Consider the following 18266-nt stretch of genomic DNA (forward strand, 5'->3'; position numbering starts at 1 on the left):
GTAATAAAATGTATTGTTTTTATTAATAATAGCTTAATTCATTAACAAACTATATATTAAGGCCTCAATCTTATTAGTAGGACCAGGGATGTTGCTAATGCTCATAATTTAGCCACATAGGCTTGAAAGGCAAACTGTTTGTAGATTTATTTTAATGAGAGGTACTCGGTAATTAAAATCACTTGTATCCAAATTTGGTGTTTTATACCAATGGAATAATACCATGTTCCTCCTCTCTTTAATATATAAATTACTAATATATTGATTTGTATTTTTTGTTCTGAATCTTTTTCTTGTGCCAAAATCGGTTGTAATAACATTTGGTGATACTATCTTCCACCTCTACAATATATAAATATCTTCTTTTTATTTTTGACAAATTCAATATATAAATAATTAACATAATAATAATATCTCATTTTTAGATATTATTATTGTTTGTTTGGATTTTTGGTTCATGTTTTGGATTTTTCCTGATGCAAGAATGGATAGATAATTTAGTCTCTTTAATTATCATATGTTTAGCTTGTATGCCACCAATTTTATTGGATGTTGTTGTCATTTGTTTGTGTTTTAATTTGAGAACTTTGTCGTTTGTTTGTTTGTACTCGAGTTGGATTGTGCTATTTTTTTTAATGAAATCTTAAATATTTATTTTTAAATAAATAAAAATATTAATAGTAAAAAATAAAATAATTCGTCATCTTTTTTTTTTTTTTTTCTGAAGTGAGTCGTGCATGAAGCAAGAGCACACGAAACTTTTACTAAACAAAAGGAATAATACAACGAAAAGGCACTTCCACACAAGAAGCCTACCAAACTCGAAACAATAACAATAAAATCAAAGCGTCTAAAAAGATTGTAGCAAAGGGTACACCCTATAACACTCCAAAAGAAACAAAAGAAATCCAGCTAACCAACCATTACGACTAACACTACAAAAAACAAGAAGACAAGGGTAACACATAACTGGCTTAAGAATAAAGACCTAAACAACAAGGGGCAGTCTTTTGGCGAAGAAACAAAATTGGTCATCAGAGGACAACCTAACCAACCAAAGAAACTGCCAGAATCCCATCTCTATGCCTCATGGTGGAATCCAAGCCTTATAGTCATTGAGGATATCATCTCCACAATTGCTTATATCAATCTTACCGACTAAATTGTAGTGGTGAACAAATTTTGTAGAATTATGAGCCATAAAATTTATGGCTCTATTTATCTTTGAACACTCCCAATGACATAATTTGGCACAATACCCTGAAATTTGTGTTTAATAGATGGGAAGATGGGATAGGTAGAGATACCAAATTTAGAGATATGTGATTTTTATTAGTGCATTTTGACCTCTTTTGTAACAGCCTAAGCTTATTTGATGTGTTCTTTTAAATACATCGACTTGTTTTACCCAAATAAAAATAAATAAATAAATTAACACCGTGGAGGGGATGATAAACAAATCCAGGTGGTAGGAGTGGCGACTTGACTGAGTTTGTCATTATCTTTGGTAGTTGGTCCACGTGGTCATGTGTTTTGATTTTATTTTATATCATTTGGTGGAGGGAAAAGGGAGGTGAGATGACCCTACTCTCCATTGTATATTAAAATAAGAGATGTTAAATAAATAGTATATCTATCACCAAAATTCTCAGATTTCAAAATTTGACTGTTTTTGTACAACCAACATGTACTTCTTCTCGTATTTAATCCACGTCCTACTCCAAGTCTTAGATCTCTGCAATTGAATAAACAACACCCTTTTTTTCCTCCACTTTGCTCCTCATTACTATCATTAATGATTCCCACAGTTTCGTTTTGTCTCCTAAACTGAACCTTCGCTTTCTTGCTTTATATTCCTTTGATCATTGTTTTTCAATTCTTTATAGAAACTTCAGAATATGGAATGGTTCTCGGAAAAGGGTTGCTTTAACTTTGGAGTTCTGAGCCTTCTATCAAGTTCTTAAATGGGCATTGCTTTGTTTCTTAAGTTTTGAGCGTTGTGGTTCACTTCATTTGAGGGTTTGGTTTGCACGTCGAACCTTCAAATTTCTTATTTTTAAGGCTTGCTTGTGCTGATTGCGATTGTTGATGCCATCTTAGTGGGTTTTGTCATAGCTTGGACTCTCATCTCAACTCTTTAAGGTAGGTACAGTGAATTTTATACTCGAGTATAGAAGTTTGATCAATTCTCTTCCTTTTAAAAAAAGATAAAAAAATAATGGGATTCTTTATTAGGGAACTGAGTTTTCATTCTTTACTCATAAATGCTTTTTTTTTTTTTTTTGAAATAAAAAGGAGAACTTTTACCCACTATGTTATCCTTTAGGTTATTTTGTTTACTTTGTCTTCACATGTATCTGAATGTGACAAATCTCTTGTAACTTAATTATGAACTCTAAGTAGGTGTCGAGAGATTCCTTAGCAAGTGCCAAATGTTTACACTTTGTGTGTTCGAATTTTAGAGCTTCAACAACATTAATATAGGAATTGGCATTTTGAGATTATCCCAAGCTGGGATTTTCTAGATCTGTGGGATAGAGAGGTTGGTTATATCAAATTGGTGACTGGGTTTTTTTTTTTCTTCCTTGGTACTTGGTCATAGATTACAGTTTTCTTAGATGAAATGGAGGTTGGGGTCAAGTTTAGATTTTTCTACTGGTAAATATGACTTGTGCTCCATTTTCATTTTGCTTGTAATTTGAAAGGTCTTGGTCGAGAAAAGAAAAAGACTTCTTTGCCTATTTTCCAAATGGGTCATCCAGCAGCGGTATGGGATTACAAGGCGGCTACTGAGATTACAAAGGACTGGAATGGAATCGATCAAGTTGTGCTCCGGAGCCCACATGGAGCTTCAGCAAGGGTATGAATCTCTTCCTTCTCATTTCGTAGTTGGTCGTGAAAATTGAAAAAACAAATTAAATTCTCCATTTAAAAGAGAGGACCTTATCCAACATGTTTGGTTCTTGTATAAATATGAGATTTGACATTAATGAATCTCTTTTCATAACTTAGGTAAGCTTGTACGGAGGACAGGTCACTTCATGGAGAAACGAACATGGGGAAGAACTCCTATTCACTAGTAGTAAGGTATAACTTTTTTTGAAAAATACAAATTTTTTTTGCTAATGATTGAGATATGCCATGTAGTTGTATTTGAAATATTCTGTGGTTGTGATGTAGCCTTTTGTTGACTGTTCAATTGGTTTGGTCCATGAGTTTTATTCTGCTCATGATTTTTCTTGTTTATTTTGAACAATGAGTTTAGCATACTTGTTTGGATTCTGATGCCAGGTCTTTAGTTGCATTTTTTATATCTGTACAAATGGTACAAGAACTAATCTATGTCATAGCTAAATGTTAACTCTTATACGGTGTGATGGTTGAGGTGAGTTTGTTGACTCAAAATACTTATTCTCTAGCTTGTACTTCATCACTTGTAGGCGATCTTCAAGGCCCCAAAAGCAATGAGGGGAGGAATACCTATCTGTTTCCCACAGGTATCATTTACTTTCCTGGCATTTATTTAATTCTGTATCCATTATAAACTTGCTGATAGATTTTTGCTTCTGAAGTTTGGGAATGGTGGATCAACAGAACTGCATGGATTTGCAAGAAACAAGATTTGGACGATCGACGATAACCCTCCACCTCTACATCCAATTGATTCCCATGGGAAATCTTTTGTCGATCTTCTACTTAAACTGTCTGAGGAGGACATGAAATGCTGGCCCCATAGGTATTAGCTTTGTATGCCTTTCCATCTGTTTAGTGTTGAAGTAAAAACGCTTGTTTAAATTTTGTTCCAACTGTTGTAGATTCGGGATAATTGTATTGTGTCGTTGGCTAAGCCTCGTGGACAAATTTCTGTCTTTGATTTTCTAAAGGAATCTTTGTTATCCCTTCCAGTTTTGAATTTCGTCTCAGGGTGTCTCTTGCAGCAGATGGAGATTTGAATATGATATCACGTATTAGGAATCTAAATGGAAAACCATTTACTTTTTCATTTGCTTACCACACGTACTTCTCAGTATCTGACATAAGGTATGGAAAATAGTTAAAGCTGGGCCCAGTTTTCCTCTTTTCATAGAGAATCTATCCTAGAGACTAGGTTGCTTGGGTATTCGACAATCTTAATTAGAGAATTTCCCAACTGCTACTTGGGAGTTTGCTCCGTTCTAATTCTATCTTGTGTTTATTTATCTCTTAATAGTGAAGTGAGGATAGAAGGCCTGGAGACACTTGACTATTTGGACAACCTTTGTCAAAAAGAGCGGTTCACCGAGCAAGGGAGCGCCGTAACATTTGAGTCTGAGGTAAATGCTATAACATTTTTATCTCTATTTGATAGTGCAGAAGTTGTGAGTCAATGAGTTTTCTCATGACACTTCTTTGCCATGCTAGGTGGATCGTGTTTATATCAGTGCGCCTAATGCGATTGCTATTCTTGATCATGAAAAGAAGAGGACTTACGTGATAAGAAAGGAGGGACTGCCAGACATAGGTAAGCTGTTTTTTTAAATAACATTTACAGAAATTTGGACCCCTCTTTTAGCAAACCTCCTGAGAAAGTCTCAAGTGAAAGAAAAAAAAATGGATGTGTAGGTTGTGGAGATAATTTTTTTTCCCAAGTGAAAATGGAATAGATTCAGCTAATCTTGAAAGTACAATGGAAAAGAAACTGACGTGTTGGAGACCTTCCCGATATTGGTATACTGTATTGTTTAATCCTAATCCTTTTTTCACTTTTAACATTGTGGGCAGTGGTTTGGAATCCATGGGAGAAGAAGTCAAAATCAATGGGGGATCTTGGGGATGAGGAATACAAACAGATGGTCTGTGTTGATGGAGCAGCAGTTGTGAAACCTATCGCCATAAAGCCTGGCGAGGAATGGACAGGGCGAATGCAGCTCAAGGTTGTTCCTTCAAGCTTTTGCAGCCATCATCTTGGTCTCTAGAGTTGATGAAGGTCAGAGACAGTGCCAAGGATGAAGATTGAGAGCCTCAGTTTGTTTGTTTGTTTCTTTATTTTTTTTAGAATTATAAAGAGCCTGAGATTATGCTAGGATGTTCAAATGTCTAGAAGTAGATAAGTTATATGGTAAGTGATTACGTAGAGGTGGTCAAGTCTTGGTCCGGTTCAGGATATGGGATGATGAAACTCGTCTAAAGCCTACAATTTTTAAAAATGGCATACCCCTTGTTTTTTTAAATAATAAATAGTAAGTTCAAAGTTCGTTCCTGCTTCTTATTCTCTTCCGACATGTTAAAAAGAAAAAGAAAAAAATAACCACAGCACCACTCTTTCGGCATTTATTTCAAAGACTAAAAATTTTGGAAGCCCAACTGATTTAATTATCAGAGCCAGGTTTCGATCCTGGGACCTGTGGGTTATGGGCCCACCACGCTTCCGCTGCGCCACTCTGATGGCTGATGATAGGCTTTACTAATAATTATAACAACCCTTTACTTTCGTGGATCAGAGTTGGTTTTATCACATAATTTAACAATCGTGCAACCACTTAAATTTTATAACTCGAAATCTGCTTCATTTATATAAATATATATATATGCACTAGGTACAAGTAACTTCCATATTGTACATTTGTTTAGTTTTATTTATTAATTATTTTTAGTAAATTTATATTAATGTAATATAAATTTTGAAATAAATATCTTATTTTAATTAAATAATTTATTTATTTTTGTTTAAGTTTATGTTTGTTTTAGTTTTTAAATTTGGGAGTGAAAACAAGATATTATATATTATATGTTTAATATAATATTAAATATTATAAGTGAATTTTAAATTTAAGTTTCTTGCTAGTTTGTTTAAAAAAAAATAATTTGTTGCTAATTCACAGTATATTATATTATATGTTTAATATGATATTATTCTAATAAATGAGTTTAAGTTTAATTAAATTTTATTTAAGTTATAAAATATATGATTTTATTATTTTTAAATAATTATTATTGTAAAATATTTCAAAAATATCATATTTGAATTTGTTTAATTATTTATTATTTTAAAATAATTATCATTGTAAAATATATAAAAAAAATATCATATTTTAATTTGTTTAATTATTTATTATTTTAAAATAATTATCTTTGTAAAATATATATGGCAAAATATTTCAAAAATATCTTATTTGATTATTTTTATTTTTTATTTTATTTTATTTAAGTTTAAGTGTTTACAAACTACTGTTAAATATAAAAATATTTTGTTAAATATAATAACATTCCATTAATGTTAACATTAAAAAAATAAAAAACCGTTAAAACCAAGAATTTTCGTTATCTACACACTTATTATATAGAAGAATATCATATTTTAATTTGTTTAACTATTTATTATTTTAAAATAATTATTATTGTAAAATATCTTTAAAATATCATATTTTAATTTATTTAATTATTTATTATTTTTAAATAATTATGGTAAAATATCTAAAAAATATCCTATTTTATTTTATTTTATTTAAGTTTAAGAATTTAAAAACTACTGTTAAATATAAGAATATTCCATTAAAATTAACATTACAAAATAAAAAACAGTTAAAACAAAATATTTCCATTATCTACACATTTATTATATAGAATATATAAAATAATACCAGGAATTATAAACAAGTTGAAATAAAAAAACACTGTAATTAAAGTCGAATTTTGACTGCTGACTTTTGGTTTAAAGAACACACAAGGCCCAGTCACACAACTATCCTCAAACATTCCCCAGCTGCTAGCTAAGTTAGTCATTAACCTATGCTAAAACATGCCATCCATTATATTATACGTGTAGTTGATCACATGATAAATTATAATCTTGGAATTCATCAATATATCCAAAACAAATTAGTCAGCGTCTATAGACTGTTACACAACAAAACATCATTCTATTCCATCCACTTAATAAAATATAGAAAAATTTGTCAAAAACTGCTAAATATTCAGAAATTTTTTTTTAATCGGAAGCCCAACTGATTTATTTATCAGAGCTAGGTTTCGATCCTGGGACCTGTGGGTTATGGGCCCACCACGCTTCCGCTGCGCCACTCTGATGCTTGTGGTTGGTTATGGTTAATGCTTATAACAACACTTTAATTGGAATAAAATTGCATAGCTCATCCACTCATTGAAGCTTTTTAACATGACAAAACGATACCATGCAATGAAGTTATTAAAAATTTAATTTCAAATCTGCTTCAATAAATAAATTCGAATTTTACTTCAGATTTTTTGTTTAAACACTCAACCCAATTATCCTCAAACGTTCCCGGCTGCAACTTTAGTACTGCCTATGCTAAAAAATGGCATCCACTATGCCAAAATGATTACATCAGAAATATTCTTAAAATTCATCAAAATGAAAATATCTAGAGGCCAAAGTGATTTCTTCAAAGATGTGTATAGAAGAATGCAACTGAGTCTCTCCTGAGTTGGTCGGTGCTATGATAGAGTGATCGCCTTTAGAACCCTCTGAAAAATACAGCACCAGAGTGTTAGATCTTGCCTGACAATGTGATAGGAATTTACTGCAAAAGGGGTTAATACAGTAGACAATATAGAGTAGAACAGATGGAAATTGCTGTGTATTAGCTATCTTGGAATTCGAGAGCCAGGTCACTCCCAAAAACTGGTTACAGCTACTACTTTCTCCACACATAATACCTATTCCTACTCACTCTTTATTCACTTACTCTAGCCCACACCATAAGCCGTGTACCCTTCTCCCATACAAACCCAACCCTCCTAACTAACTCTCAGCCACGCGTCCTTCCCTCACCTTTCCCTCTCCTCTCCTTGTGTACACATATGTGAGAGGAGGCCTATTAATATCCCTGCCCAAAGTCTCACCTTACTGCTGCTTAATCACATTAAAATCCTCCTAAGTAGCTTCGAACTCGGGCAGATTCATCCATTTGATCAAGGCTAGTGGATGTCGCTTGTGGGTTCTGGGGCGAATATCTAGTACGTGCTCTGGTTCCAACGACCATTCCAACTCTGCTGACAAATCTTTTGGAAGAGCAGTGGCAGCCTGTTGTGGACCAAGAGCTGCACGAAGCATGGAGACATGGAATACCGTATGTATAAGCAAGTCAAGTGGCAGCTGGAGCTTGTAAGCTGCTGAACCAATGCGTGCTAACCCCCGAAAAGGACCGAAAAAACGAGGACTGAGTTTCTTACTTTTGCGCTTAGCGATTGACCTCTGACGTTATGGTCGAAGCTTGATGTACACCAAATCTTCTACTGAAAACTATACCTCTCTCCTCTTGCGATCCACTTGCACTTTCATCTTCTGCTGAGCCTGGTGAAGATTCATTTTAAGCAGGTCCAAAACTTCATCTCTCGTCTTGTAATGTTTATTCCACTGCCAAAACCTTAGTGTTGGCTGGCTCAAAACGAAGTAATGGAGGTGCATCACGACAATACACAACCTTGAAAGGAGTCATCCCCACTGCCGAATGGAATGATGTATTATACCAATACTCTGCCCATGGTAGCCATCTTGCCCACTGCGTTGGTTTGGAGCTCACAAAGCAACATAAATGTCTCAAGGCAACAGTTTACCACCTCAGTTTGGTCATCCGATTGAGGGTGATAGGTTGTGCTATGCTTAAGGTTCATTCCCTATAAACGAAATAGCTCCTTCCAAAACAAGCTAAGAAATTTTTTGTCTCGATCCGAGACAATAGACCAGGTACTCCATGGAGTCTAACAATCTCACATACAAACACAGCTGCTACTGTTAAGGCTGAAAATTGCACACTCAGCCACAAATTTCTAAACATCTTTTCTCATACCTTGCCAATGAAGGTCGGCTGCCAACCTTTGAAAGGTTTTGAACACACCCGAGTGACCCCCAACATTGCTGCACTGATATTCCTGTAATATGAGTGGGATAAATGGTAAGCATGACGATAATATCAACCTACCACGAAACTTTAAACACCCCTGGTTGTATGTACACTCGTCACTTGTCTGACCAAGCTAAACTTCCTTGATAATCTTGGTAAGATGTGGATCAGCCTCAACATGAGTTTGCAAGTCAGGAATTGAGATCACGGTAGGAGTCGATATCACAACCAACTCAGTCCTTTGTGCATGCGAGATAAAGCATCAGCCGCCTTATTCTCCAAACCTAGTCTATACTGGATGTCGAAATCATATCCCAGAAGTTTAGTGAGCCATTTTTGGTGCTCCGACGCTACCAATCGCTACTCTAGAAGGTACTTTAGGCTCCGCTGGTCAGTTCGAACTAAAAATTTCCTTCCCAACAAATATGGACGTCATTTTTGGATTGCCAAAACAAAGCCCATTACCTCCCTTTCGTAAACTGACTTCGTACGGGCTCGTGAAAATAATACTTGGTTGTAATATGCAATGTGGCATTGTTGCTGCATTAGAACCGCACCTAGTCCAAACCTCGAAGCATCGGCTTCTAAAACAAACGAAGTTGAAAAATCCAGAAATGCCAACTCCGAAACTAAACACATGGTCGACTTGAGACACTCAAATGCCTCCTGAGCCTTTGAATTCCACCCAAACGCATCCGTGCACAGCTTCGGCACAGGCCAATCCTCCATAGCCTTAAGCTTGCTTGGGTCCGCGAACACCCTCGGTTGAAATGACATGGCCAAGGTACACTACCTGTGGCTGAGCGAACAAGCACTTCTTTTGATTTGCATATAACTTGTGTTGATATAGCCTCTTCAAGACTAGTTCTAAATGTTCCAGATGTGCTTCTATAGTGGGACTGTATTCTAAAATATCATCAAAGAAAACAAGGAAGAATTTGTGCAATAAGTCCCGAAACACCTCATCCATGAGGGGTTGAAAAGTGGCTGGAGCATTTGTGAGATCGAAGGCCATGACTAGAAATTCGTAGTGCCCTTCATGAGTTCTAAAAGTCGTCTTCTCAACGTCCTTCAGGGACTCTAATCTAATGGTATCCAAATTTGAGGTCCAACTTGGAGAAAATAGTTGCCCCATGCAGCTCATCCAACAACTTGTCAATCACTGGGATTGGAAATTTGTCAGCCACCGTCTCACAATTCAACGCCCAATAATCTACGAAAAAACCTCCAACTCCCATCTTTCTTCTTGACCAAGAAGACCGAACTCGAAAATGGACTTGTACTAGGTCACACAATCCCTGCTTTTAGCATCTCTTTCATTAACCTCTCAATTTCATCATTTTGCACTTGAGCATATTTGTATGGTCGAACTGATATTGGCCCAGCCCCTTCTTGAAGGGTAATGGTATGATCCTTTGGTTCAGTGGCAACCCCGAAATCGTCTCCGGAACCTGTTGAATCTGAGTTGGCGAAACTGTAGATAACGGACTTAGTTGAACCCAATACCCCTGCCCTTCTTGCTACATTGCCTGAATCATCACCTTCAATGAGATTTGTGACTTGCAAAGGCTTGGGTCACCTTGCAAAGTCACCCATGATCCTGCTACTTCGAACCTCATAATCATAGAACGCTAGTTAACTTGCATATTCCTTAGTGTCACCAGCCATTTGATGCCAAGAATAACATCAACTCCTCCCAAATCCAGTGGTAAAAAATTAGTGACCACTTGGAGCGTTCCTAAATCCAAACTCACTAGAGCAAATTCCCTCCGTTCTTACTTTTCTCCCTATTCCCAGCAGAACTCCGTAACAAGTCGTTGCTGTAGTGGGCAATTTAGCAGCCTTTACAACCTCGGTGGAGATGAAATTATGTGTAGCACCACTGTCGATGAGTGTTGTCACTTGTTGTTGGCCAATTTTCCCTGCCAATTTCATAGTGTGAGCTGATGAAATCCCCACTAATGAATTCAAAGATAATTCATCATTAGCATCACCAGTAAAAACTTATGTTCACACTAATCCCTCTATGGAATTTTTTATCACATTTAAAGCAAACACCCCAAGCTCTTTTCTCTTGATATTCTGCTTCCGTTAGGCGTCTCATGAATGGTTGTTTTGCTGGAATGGAGGTTTTCCCTGGCCTGGAGATTGGTTGCACCGTCCCCACTTGAGCTGAGGAATGAGTGGCAGTCGCATTCCTGGACGTGAATGGAATAAACAATGGCTATGGAACTAAGATAGGGCTTGGAAAAGTTTTTGGACATTGTCCTTGTGGGTTGTGGCCCGTATTCTTCTATCCTTTGGGTTGTTTCCATAATTTGAGCCAGGTCCACTGGTTGCAAAATATGAAGGACCCCTTTTATGTTCTCCTTCAACCCCTTAACAAAGCTCCCTTCCAATATATGTTCAGGTACGCTGGAGGCTCTAGATGCCAGAACCTCCCACTTCATCTGATAGTCTTTAAGCGTGGTCTCTTGGATAACAGATAGCCATTCCTCCGCTGTCGAACCCACCGACACCGTGCGAAATCTTAAGAGTAGTAATGTTTTCAAAGCCATCCATGATGTAATTGACGTCATTTTCCCATTGAAACCAAGACAGTGCATCCTCTTCTAACCCAATGATTGCCACCTCAAGCATATGAACTTCCAATAACCGATTCAACAACAAATACCGCTCCACTCGAAAAATCCAGTCATCCGGGTTGTCACCTGAAAACAACGGCAACTCCATTCGTGGTGGCCGATAATCGCGACCGTAACCATGGTCGTCGTAATGCCACATGTCTCCTGTTCGCGATTGAGGTTGAGGAGTGGGACGAAGCTCAGTTGGCTGTGGTCCCGAAGTCGACGATATGTCCGCTTCCACTGCCCTGTGTTGCCGATCGTTGCTGGTGGCTGTGGCATCCATGTGCAGTTGTCCTGAGGCTTGCATCAACTGAGTCATGTGACCCACTAGAAAATCCATCTTCTCCTGCATCGATGCAAACTCACACTTCAAGGTATCCATCTCTTGCGGCAGATGCTGAAAATCCGACCAAACCCCCATTAACTTCGATCGAAAACCCAATGGCAAGGTTTCCAGACATTCTTCAATGGTGTCTAGTGGATTGTCCTTCTTCGGCCCCATGATAGTACTGGTTCTGGTACCAATTTGATAGGAATTTCCTGCAATAGGGGTTAATAGAGTAGACAAAATAGAGTAGAACAGATGGAAATTGTTGTGTATTAGCTATCTTGGAATTCGAGAGCCAGGGTCCCTCCCAAAAGTTGGTTACAGCTACTACTTTCTCTACACATAATACCTCTTCCTACTCACTCCTTATTCACTTAATCTAACCCACACCATAAGTCGTGTACCCTACTCCCATACAAACCCAACCCTCCAAACTAACTCTCAGCCACGTGTGCTTCCCTCACCTTTCCCTCTCCTTGTGTACACATATGTGAGAGGAGGTCTATCACAATGTTTATGTATTCTGTCTTCTATGTAAATATAAGAAATAGTTGACAATGTACAAAGTAAAACAAATAGTTTTGAGCTCCGTACCATTCATTGGGATTTATCCTCCTCGTCGAATTTCTAATTGCTTTGTATTATCCAGTAATACCTGTTATACAAAGCCATCACAAAACTATACCAAAACATAAAGTGATAAAGAACGAATGGTTTTTTATGAGTGGGTTGCAACACTAGTCTGGCTTGTATGAGTCTATATACTTACTTCTCTTAGTTCTTTCGCAATTGCCTTACACCCTTCGGTTGCCAATTGCATTACAGTTTCGAAAATATCCAATGGCAACTTAGAATCCATCTGCATGAGCAGAAGTCGACAAAAGGTGGTGAACAAAGAAAGTTGACAATGACATTACTCCTTCAAGAGGAAATTATACTTATCTAAAAACATATCTTGATATGTATGGAGTTGTTAAAAGAGTTTATTATGCAACACTACAGGTCAGAACCTGCAAAAGATTTCAGCTTTTGATACAGAGAAAAGCTCAATATTATGCAGCCTGATTCAAATCCAATACACCATTCATGGAAGAATTGTATTATAAGATGCAATTACCCAATTAATATACTTAATGTTATGTATAGAAAACGAAAAAAGAATAACAAAATATGTACCTGAAGAAGAGTCACTTTGTCCAACTTTGGAAGAATTCCAACTGTGACATCAGGTCCTCCAGCACTATCTTCTACATAATTCAAATCTGTTTTAACAGCAAACAAAAGCATATAAACTCTCAAGAGAGAGAGAGAGAGAGAGAGAATTTTGTCTCTGTGAAAGAATAATTGCTAAAATATAAAATTAAAACAAGAAACACATAAAGATTACCAAGCAAAGGAGTGCTATTAAGGTAGCCTGCACTACACGAAGTAACAATTTCACGCATTGGGATCCCAGCATCTGCAAGGGCCAGACTAGCAGCATTGATGCATGCAGATCTAGTTCCTGCAGAATTGAAACCATATTCAAAATTCAAGAGCAAACCCTTTCAACTATAGCATCATAATTATGAGTCATTCTATTCATTCCTGGAAATGTTTTCCATCACTAAACAACTTCTAAGTGAAAAGAAAAAAAGACAGACAGAGAGACCTTGTGAGTGAACAAAATCTTAGAACTTTATGAGTGACATTTACCTCCGTCTGCTTGCAGAACTTGGACAAATATATCTATCTACAAAAGAGAGTAAAAACAAAAATACTTTTAACAAATAACAATTTTGCAATCATTTAGATTAAGAGAGGCAAAAAAGGGTCATCAAGATCAGTTGGGAATAGAACCTGAGAACGAGGCATTAAATGTGTCATTATACAAGCTTCCATGGCTTGACGAATCACTAAAGAAATCTCTGTTGATCGCCTAATTAAGACAACATGTAACATTAATCTCCGAAACCCACAAGAAACATACACTCGCAAGACAAAGATATGAGTTCTGTCCAAACCTGTCTCCCTTAGGTTTCCTCATGCGATCTCCAGTACTAAAATTGGCCATACTATACTCACATCGCACCTGTAATTTGAAAACAACATAATCAAATTACCTCATTAAACATACATTCATAGAATACCAATAGTAGTTCAAACTCCGGGACCCTATGCAAGTAACATAATCAATCGTAACACAAGAAATACAACTTAATGTGGTATAACTGCCCATTGACTTGTATATGGTTGGCATTGTCAGTTAAGTTAAGTTGAGAAAGTTTGTTAGCATTTTAATACCAGCCTACATAAATGATACGATCAAAAAAGTGTAAGAGGCAGAACAGAAGGGTATTACCAATGCTTGGTCATTGAGTAGTTGGCTTCTATTTTGGACCTGTAAAATAAATCATAATAAGGTCAAATGTGTCTCATTGATTCGGAAAATGAAGAAATAAAAGTGAAACAATAATCAGCATTTTTGGGGGTGGTACCTCTCGGGGGCCATAAACAGCAGCGATGACTTTAGTGTTCCCCATTTCAAAAACTGCGGAACTGATATAAAAAAAAACACAACATTTTTATCATCATTTATTATTAATCCAGAAACTGAGTTTGGATTAGAGAAAAAATGTTTAGGATTAATACCCGTCTGCTTTGGCCACGGCTCCGAGCTCTGCTCGAATTTGCCTCATCTGATACGAAAAAACGCACACACAGACAGAGTATTATAAATATTGTAAGCCATAAATTAAAGATTCAATAAGCAATGTTTGAGAGAGAGATGTACTTCGGTCGGACGGCGTCCATCCAATCGGAGACCTTCAGGGCTGACGAACTCCATCTTCGGCAGCTCTAACAAGATCACAACGCCGTTTAAGGGCTTTTGCAGTAATTTTGGAAACCCGCTGTTTTAGTTTCCAAAACCCTCTCACAGGCGGCACAGGTCCATAAACCCCGACTCCAACACTTCCGAAGAGGAAACTCTTCCTTCCTATACGGCGTCGTTTTTGTTCAGTCTTGTTTTATTTAGTTTTTCCTAAAAAGTAATTTCAGACCGTTATATAATAATAATATTAATAAATAAATAAAAACAGACTAATTTACAACATCTCTAGTGGCATGTGAATATTACCATATATTTGGCATATGTGATATATTTGGAGCATCATGATTGCCAAATTAGTCATGAGTGCTAAAATTACTAAACATATATAAAAAATTGTGTCATGAGATCATTATAAATGATACATTTTTTATTTACTTTTTGTATGTTTTATTATTTTAGTATAATCTTTATATATAAATATTAAATGTTGGATTTTTTATTTTATTATTTTTAATTATAGCCGTAAAATATATAAGATAATGATTACTTTTTTTTATATATTTTCCATAAAATATCAAATGAGCATCAATGAAAGATTTATTTTTGCATTCGATTAACATAGTGCTACAAATTATGTCAAATATATCATATATTATTTTTTTGTACTAAATATAACACAATATTTACATGTTCTTAGCACAATTTTTAGCACTATACTTCAATGCACAACAGTAAAAGTTGTTGCAAAATCAATATTTCATTAATATTTATTTGATATTTATTGAAAATATACAAAAAAAAAAAAATAATTTTACTTTATATTTTATTGTTGATAGTTAAAGATAATATTAAAATAATAAGATTAAAATTCTAACGTTTAGTGATGATAGATAAAGCTAATACTTAAATAATAAAAATAGCATAAAAATAATTTTTAAAAAAATGTAGTATTTATTTTGTGTCAAAATGTACATCATGTTATAATATGTGCCAAATTTTTAGTATGTGATAATTTTGCACAACTTTTGGCATACTATTAGAGCAAGTATTTTATAGAATTAACTATATTTTAGCAATACATCACCAATTTGACATACCATTAAAGAAAAGAGTAAGAATTGATAAGAAATGAGAATTTAAAAACTAACATTAATATACTAAAATAATATATTTACTCTTAGTATTTTAAAGGTAGAATAATATGTTTTGTAAAAAAAAAAGAATAATATGTGTCTAATATCACTCATTATAAAAATATTATAAATCATATGCTTTTGTCTTTATAAATATTTTACATAAGAAACATGCATTAAAATGTAATGAAATTACAATCAAACAATATAATCATTCCGAAACATACTCTGATATTGTGATTTTCCATACCATCGTTGACTAAATAAGTAATAAAAAAAATTCACATGTTAATATTTTAAGTGGAATTGATTTGTGTCATGAATTACTTTAAATTTATTTTTCAAAACCATGTTTTTGATCTACAAAAATATTTCGGCTAAATATTATTAGAGTGCTCCTATTACTAGGATGAAAACGAGGGGGCAGAGGTCTAAAGGTGTTTAAAACCATTAAAACGCCAGAGCTAAACCAGAACACAAATGCATAAAGGAAATCTTCAGCAAGGTTTATACAAATTCAAAAACACTACAGCAAATGGAATACACGAATACTATAACCACTTGAATAAATTTAAGTCTCTCCTACTGAGTAGACATCGATTAAATCCTCCACACATTACAAATTCACATGTTAAGTATGGTCCAAAACAAGCTTTGCTATAGATCATTCTTCTACTTTTCTTTTACCCCCTTTCAGATAAATTTGTCATTATTAAAATGATACTATGTATTGTCAATAATTATATAAATATATCATGGGAAAGGCCTATCTCAATTGTGTTTTCTTTTTCTTATCCAACTTTCTTTCCAAATTATACATTTTTGAGTGACAAAATGTGTTTTACTTCGCTGACCACCTACCATTGAAGTGGAACAAAAAAAAAAAAAAAAGCTCAACTCTCAACACATAGTCCACAACAGGAGCATAAATTAAACCTCCATCAGTCGATCCCTTAACTAAAGAATTGACCTCATAAAATGGAATTCTAAATTTGCCATAACATGTTTGCCAGTTTCAAATGACAGATTCACTACAAAAGAGTTTGTTCCCCATATTGGGGTTGGATAACTTTAGAGAAAAGACATAAGAGTTAATGAAAATGTTTAATAGATACGACATACTATATATTGGAATCTAATCATATACATATGTAATTTCTTCCTTGTTTTTTCCTCTTAGCACTAATACAAAAATAGTGAGTGTCTCTTTGAGTAGTCAAAATGGGACTAGAAAGAACAAGTCAAAGTGGTCACAAAAGTACTACTTTCCACTTTGGAGACGTAAAATTTTACCATACTTGAATTTTTTTTTCTTCAGATTTTATATAAAAAGTTTTTAATATTAATAATTTATATAAAAGTGTTTTTATTATTAATTCATTAGTTATGTTTAAAAATGTAGACGGATGAATTTATATACGTGTTTTTAACATTTGAATAGTATTCATATTTCCCAATATAGAATGTGAAATATATTTTTTTATTTTTTAATATAAGAGGTTTTTACGTCCCCACCCTTTCATGTCCTACTTTATAGGACATATATATACAACTATTTATGACCCTCAATGTAGGACATGAAATGTCGTCTAATACTTTTCTTGTCCTACATTATTTGTGCAAGACATAAAAATGTGACTAGAAAAGTGTATATTGTAGTAGTGAAGGTCCTAAAATTCATGTCGTCTTGATATATATTAGCTATAGTTTATTTGCATCATTTTATCAAACACTACAAGGCATGAACCATGAGTTCAAGAGTTCCATAAGCCATATTTAACCCTACACTATCTTGAAGCTCAAGACAAACAACCATCCCAGAAAACTACGCAGAAACTACTCATGCTTCATAAACTAACCCATAAATATTTCAGATTCATACCAAAGTTACAAGAAAAATTTTCAGAAAAACAAACAAAATGATATAGAAAATAAAGTGAGGAAAAGCAAGAAAACACACCTTTGAAACCAGAGCAGAACGGAAGTTGGCATAGGTAGAGTCGGCGGCAGCGTGGCGGCAACCGGTTTGGAGCTTCAAAACTTCGGGTATAGGCTATGAGGTTCACGCTAGGGGTGTACAAAAATTATCCGATCCAATTACAACCGACCACTGAAATTTAGATATCCAATTATGATTAGATCGAATTTTGAATATCCAAATTGGATCAGATCAGTTGTTGGATGATATGTGCAAAAATACAATACAACTGAACTGATCCAGTTGTATATATATAAATTTATTTATTTAGGATTGTGCTTATGGTTTATGTTGTATTTGTACAGTGTTGTATCATTTTGAACATATTATTATTTATATTTATAATATTATGAATTGTTTAAACAAATTTAGCTAAATAAATTCTCAAAAACATTGGATGGATCCAATCCAATAAAATACATAAGCAGGGGGACACATCCAATAGATAGAACCGATCAAATCCAATGGATAATTGAATTGGAATGGATCGGCTGAGACAAGTTAATTTGATTGTGGCGGTTGTAAAA

General features: G+C 34.8%; 2 protein-coding genes and 1 non-coding gene across 5 annotated transcripts; 1 reads left to right on the forward strand and 2 right to left on the reverse strand.

Annotated features, from left to right (window-relative positions):
• The first annotated feature begins 1638 nt into the window (after window positions 1-1638).
• Window positions 1639-5233, forward strand: LOC133796907 (putative glucose-6-phosphate 1-epimerase). 3 transcript variants are annotated; one of them, XM_062234609.1, is made up of 9 exons: window positions 1639-2142; window positions 2706-2860; window positions 3013-3087; window positions 3441-3497; window positions 3573-3736; window positions 3925-4041; window positions 4211-4313; window positions 4402-4501; window positions 4762-5233. In XM_062234609.1, exons 2-9 carry the CDS (start codon window positions 2750-2752, stop codon window positions 4953-4955), a joined length of 921 nt encoding a protein of 306 aa, XP_062090593.1. In that variant the 5' UTR covers window positions 1639-2142; window positions 2706-2749; the 3' UTR covers window positions 4956-5233. The 3 variants fall into 3 exon arrangements, with proteins under 3 accessions (XP_062090593.1, XP_062090591.1, XP_062090592.1); XM_062234607.1 differs by having other exon boundaries at window positions 1642-2142; window positions 3907-4041; XM_062234608.1 differs by lacking the exon at window positions 1639-2142 and adding an exon at window positions 2280-2542 and having other exon boundaries at window positions 3907-4041.
• Window positions 5234-5353: 120 nt separating this feature from the next.
• On the reverse strand, window positions 5354-5425 carry TRNAM-CAU (transfer RNA methionine (anticodon CAU)). Its single transcript has one exon. It is a non-coding gene; the product is annotated as a tRNA-Met (tRNA).
• Window positions 5426-7165: 1740 nt separating this feature from the next.
• Window positions 7166-14818, reverse strand: LOC133796910 (exosome complex component RRP41 homolog). The gene is made up of 12 exons (XM_062234610.1): window positions 14590-14818; window positions 14448-14494; window positions 14294-14354; window positions 14158-14196; window positions 13820-13887; window positions 13656-13734; window positions 13512-13548; window positions 13204-13320; window positions 12993-13078; window positions 12586-12675; window positions 12411-12471; window positions 7166-7482 (listed from the first exon to the last, which is right to left on the reverse strand). The coding sequence occupies exons 1-11, from the start codon at window positions 14641-14643 to the stop codon at window positions 12424-12426; spliced, it is 726 nt and encodes a 241-aa protein (XP_062090594.1). The 5' UTR covers window positions 14644-14818; the 3' UTR covers window positions 7166-7482; window positions 12411-12423.
• Window positions 14819-18266: the final 3448 nt, after the last annotated feature.

Source organism: Humulus lupulus, chromosome 8 (assembly GCF_963169125.1).
Source record: "Humulus lupulus chromosome 8, drHumLupu1.1, whole genome shotgun sequence".
In the NCBI taxonomy this organism is placed as follows: domain Eukaryota; kingdom Viridiplantae; phylum Streptophyta; class Magnoliopsida; order Rosales; family Cannabaceae; genus Humulus; species Humulus lupulus.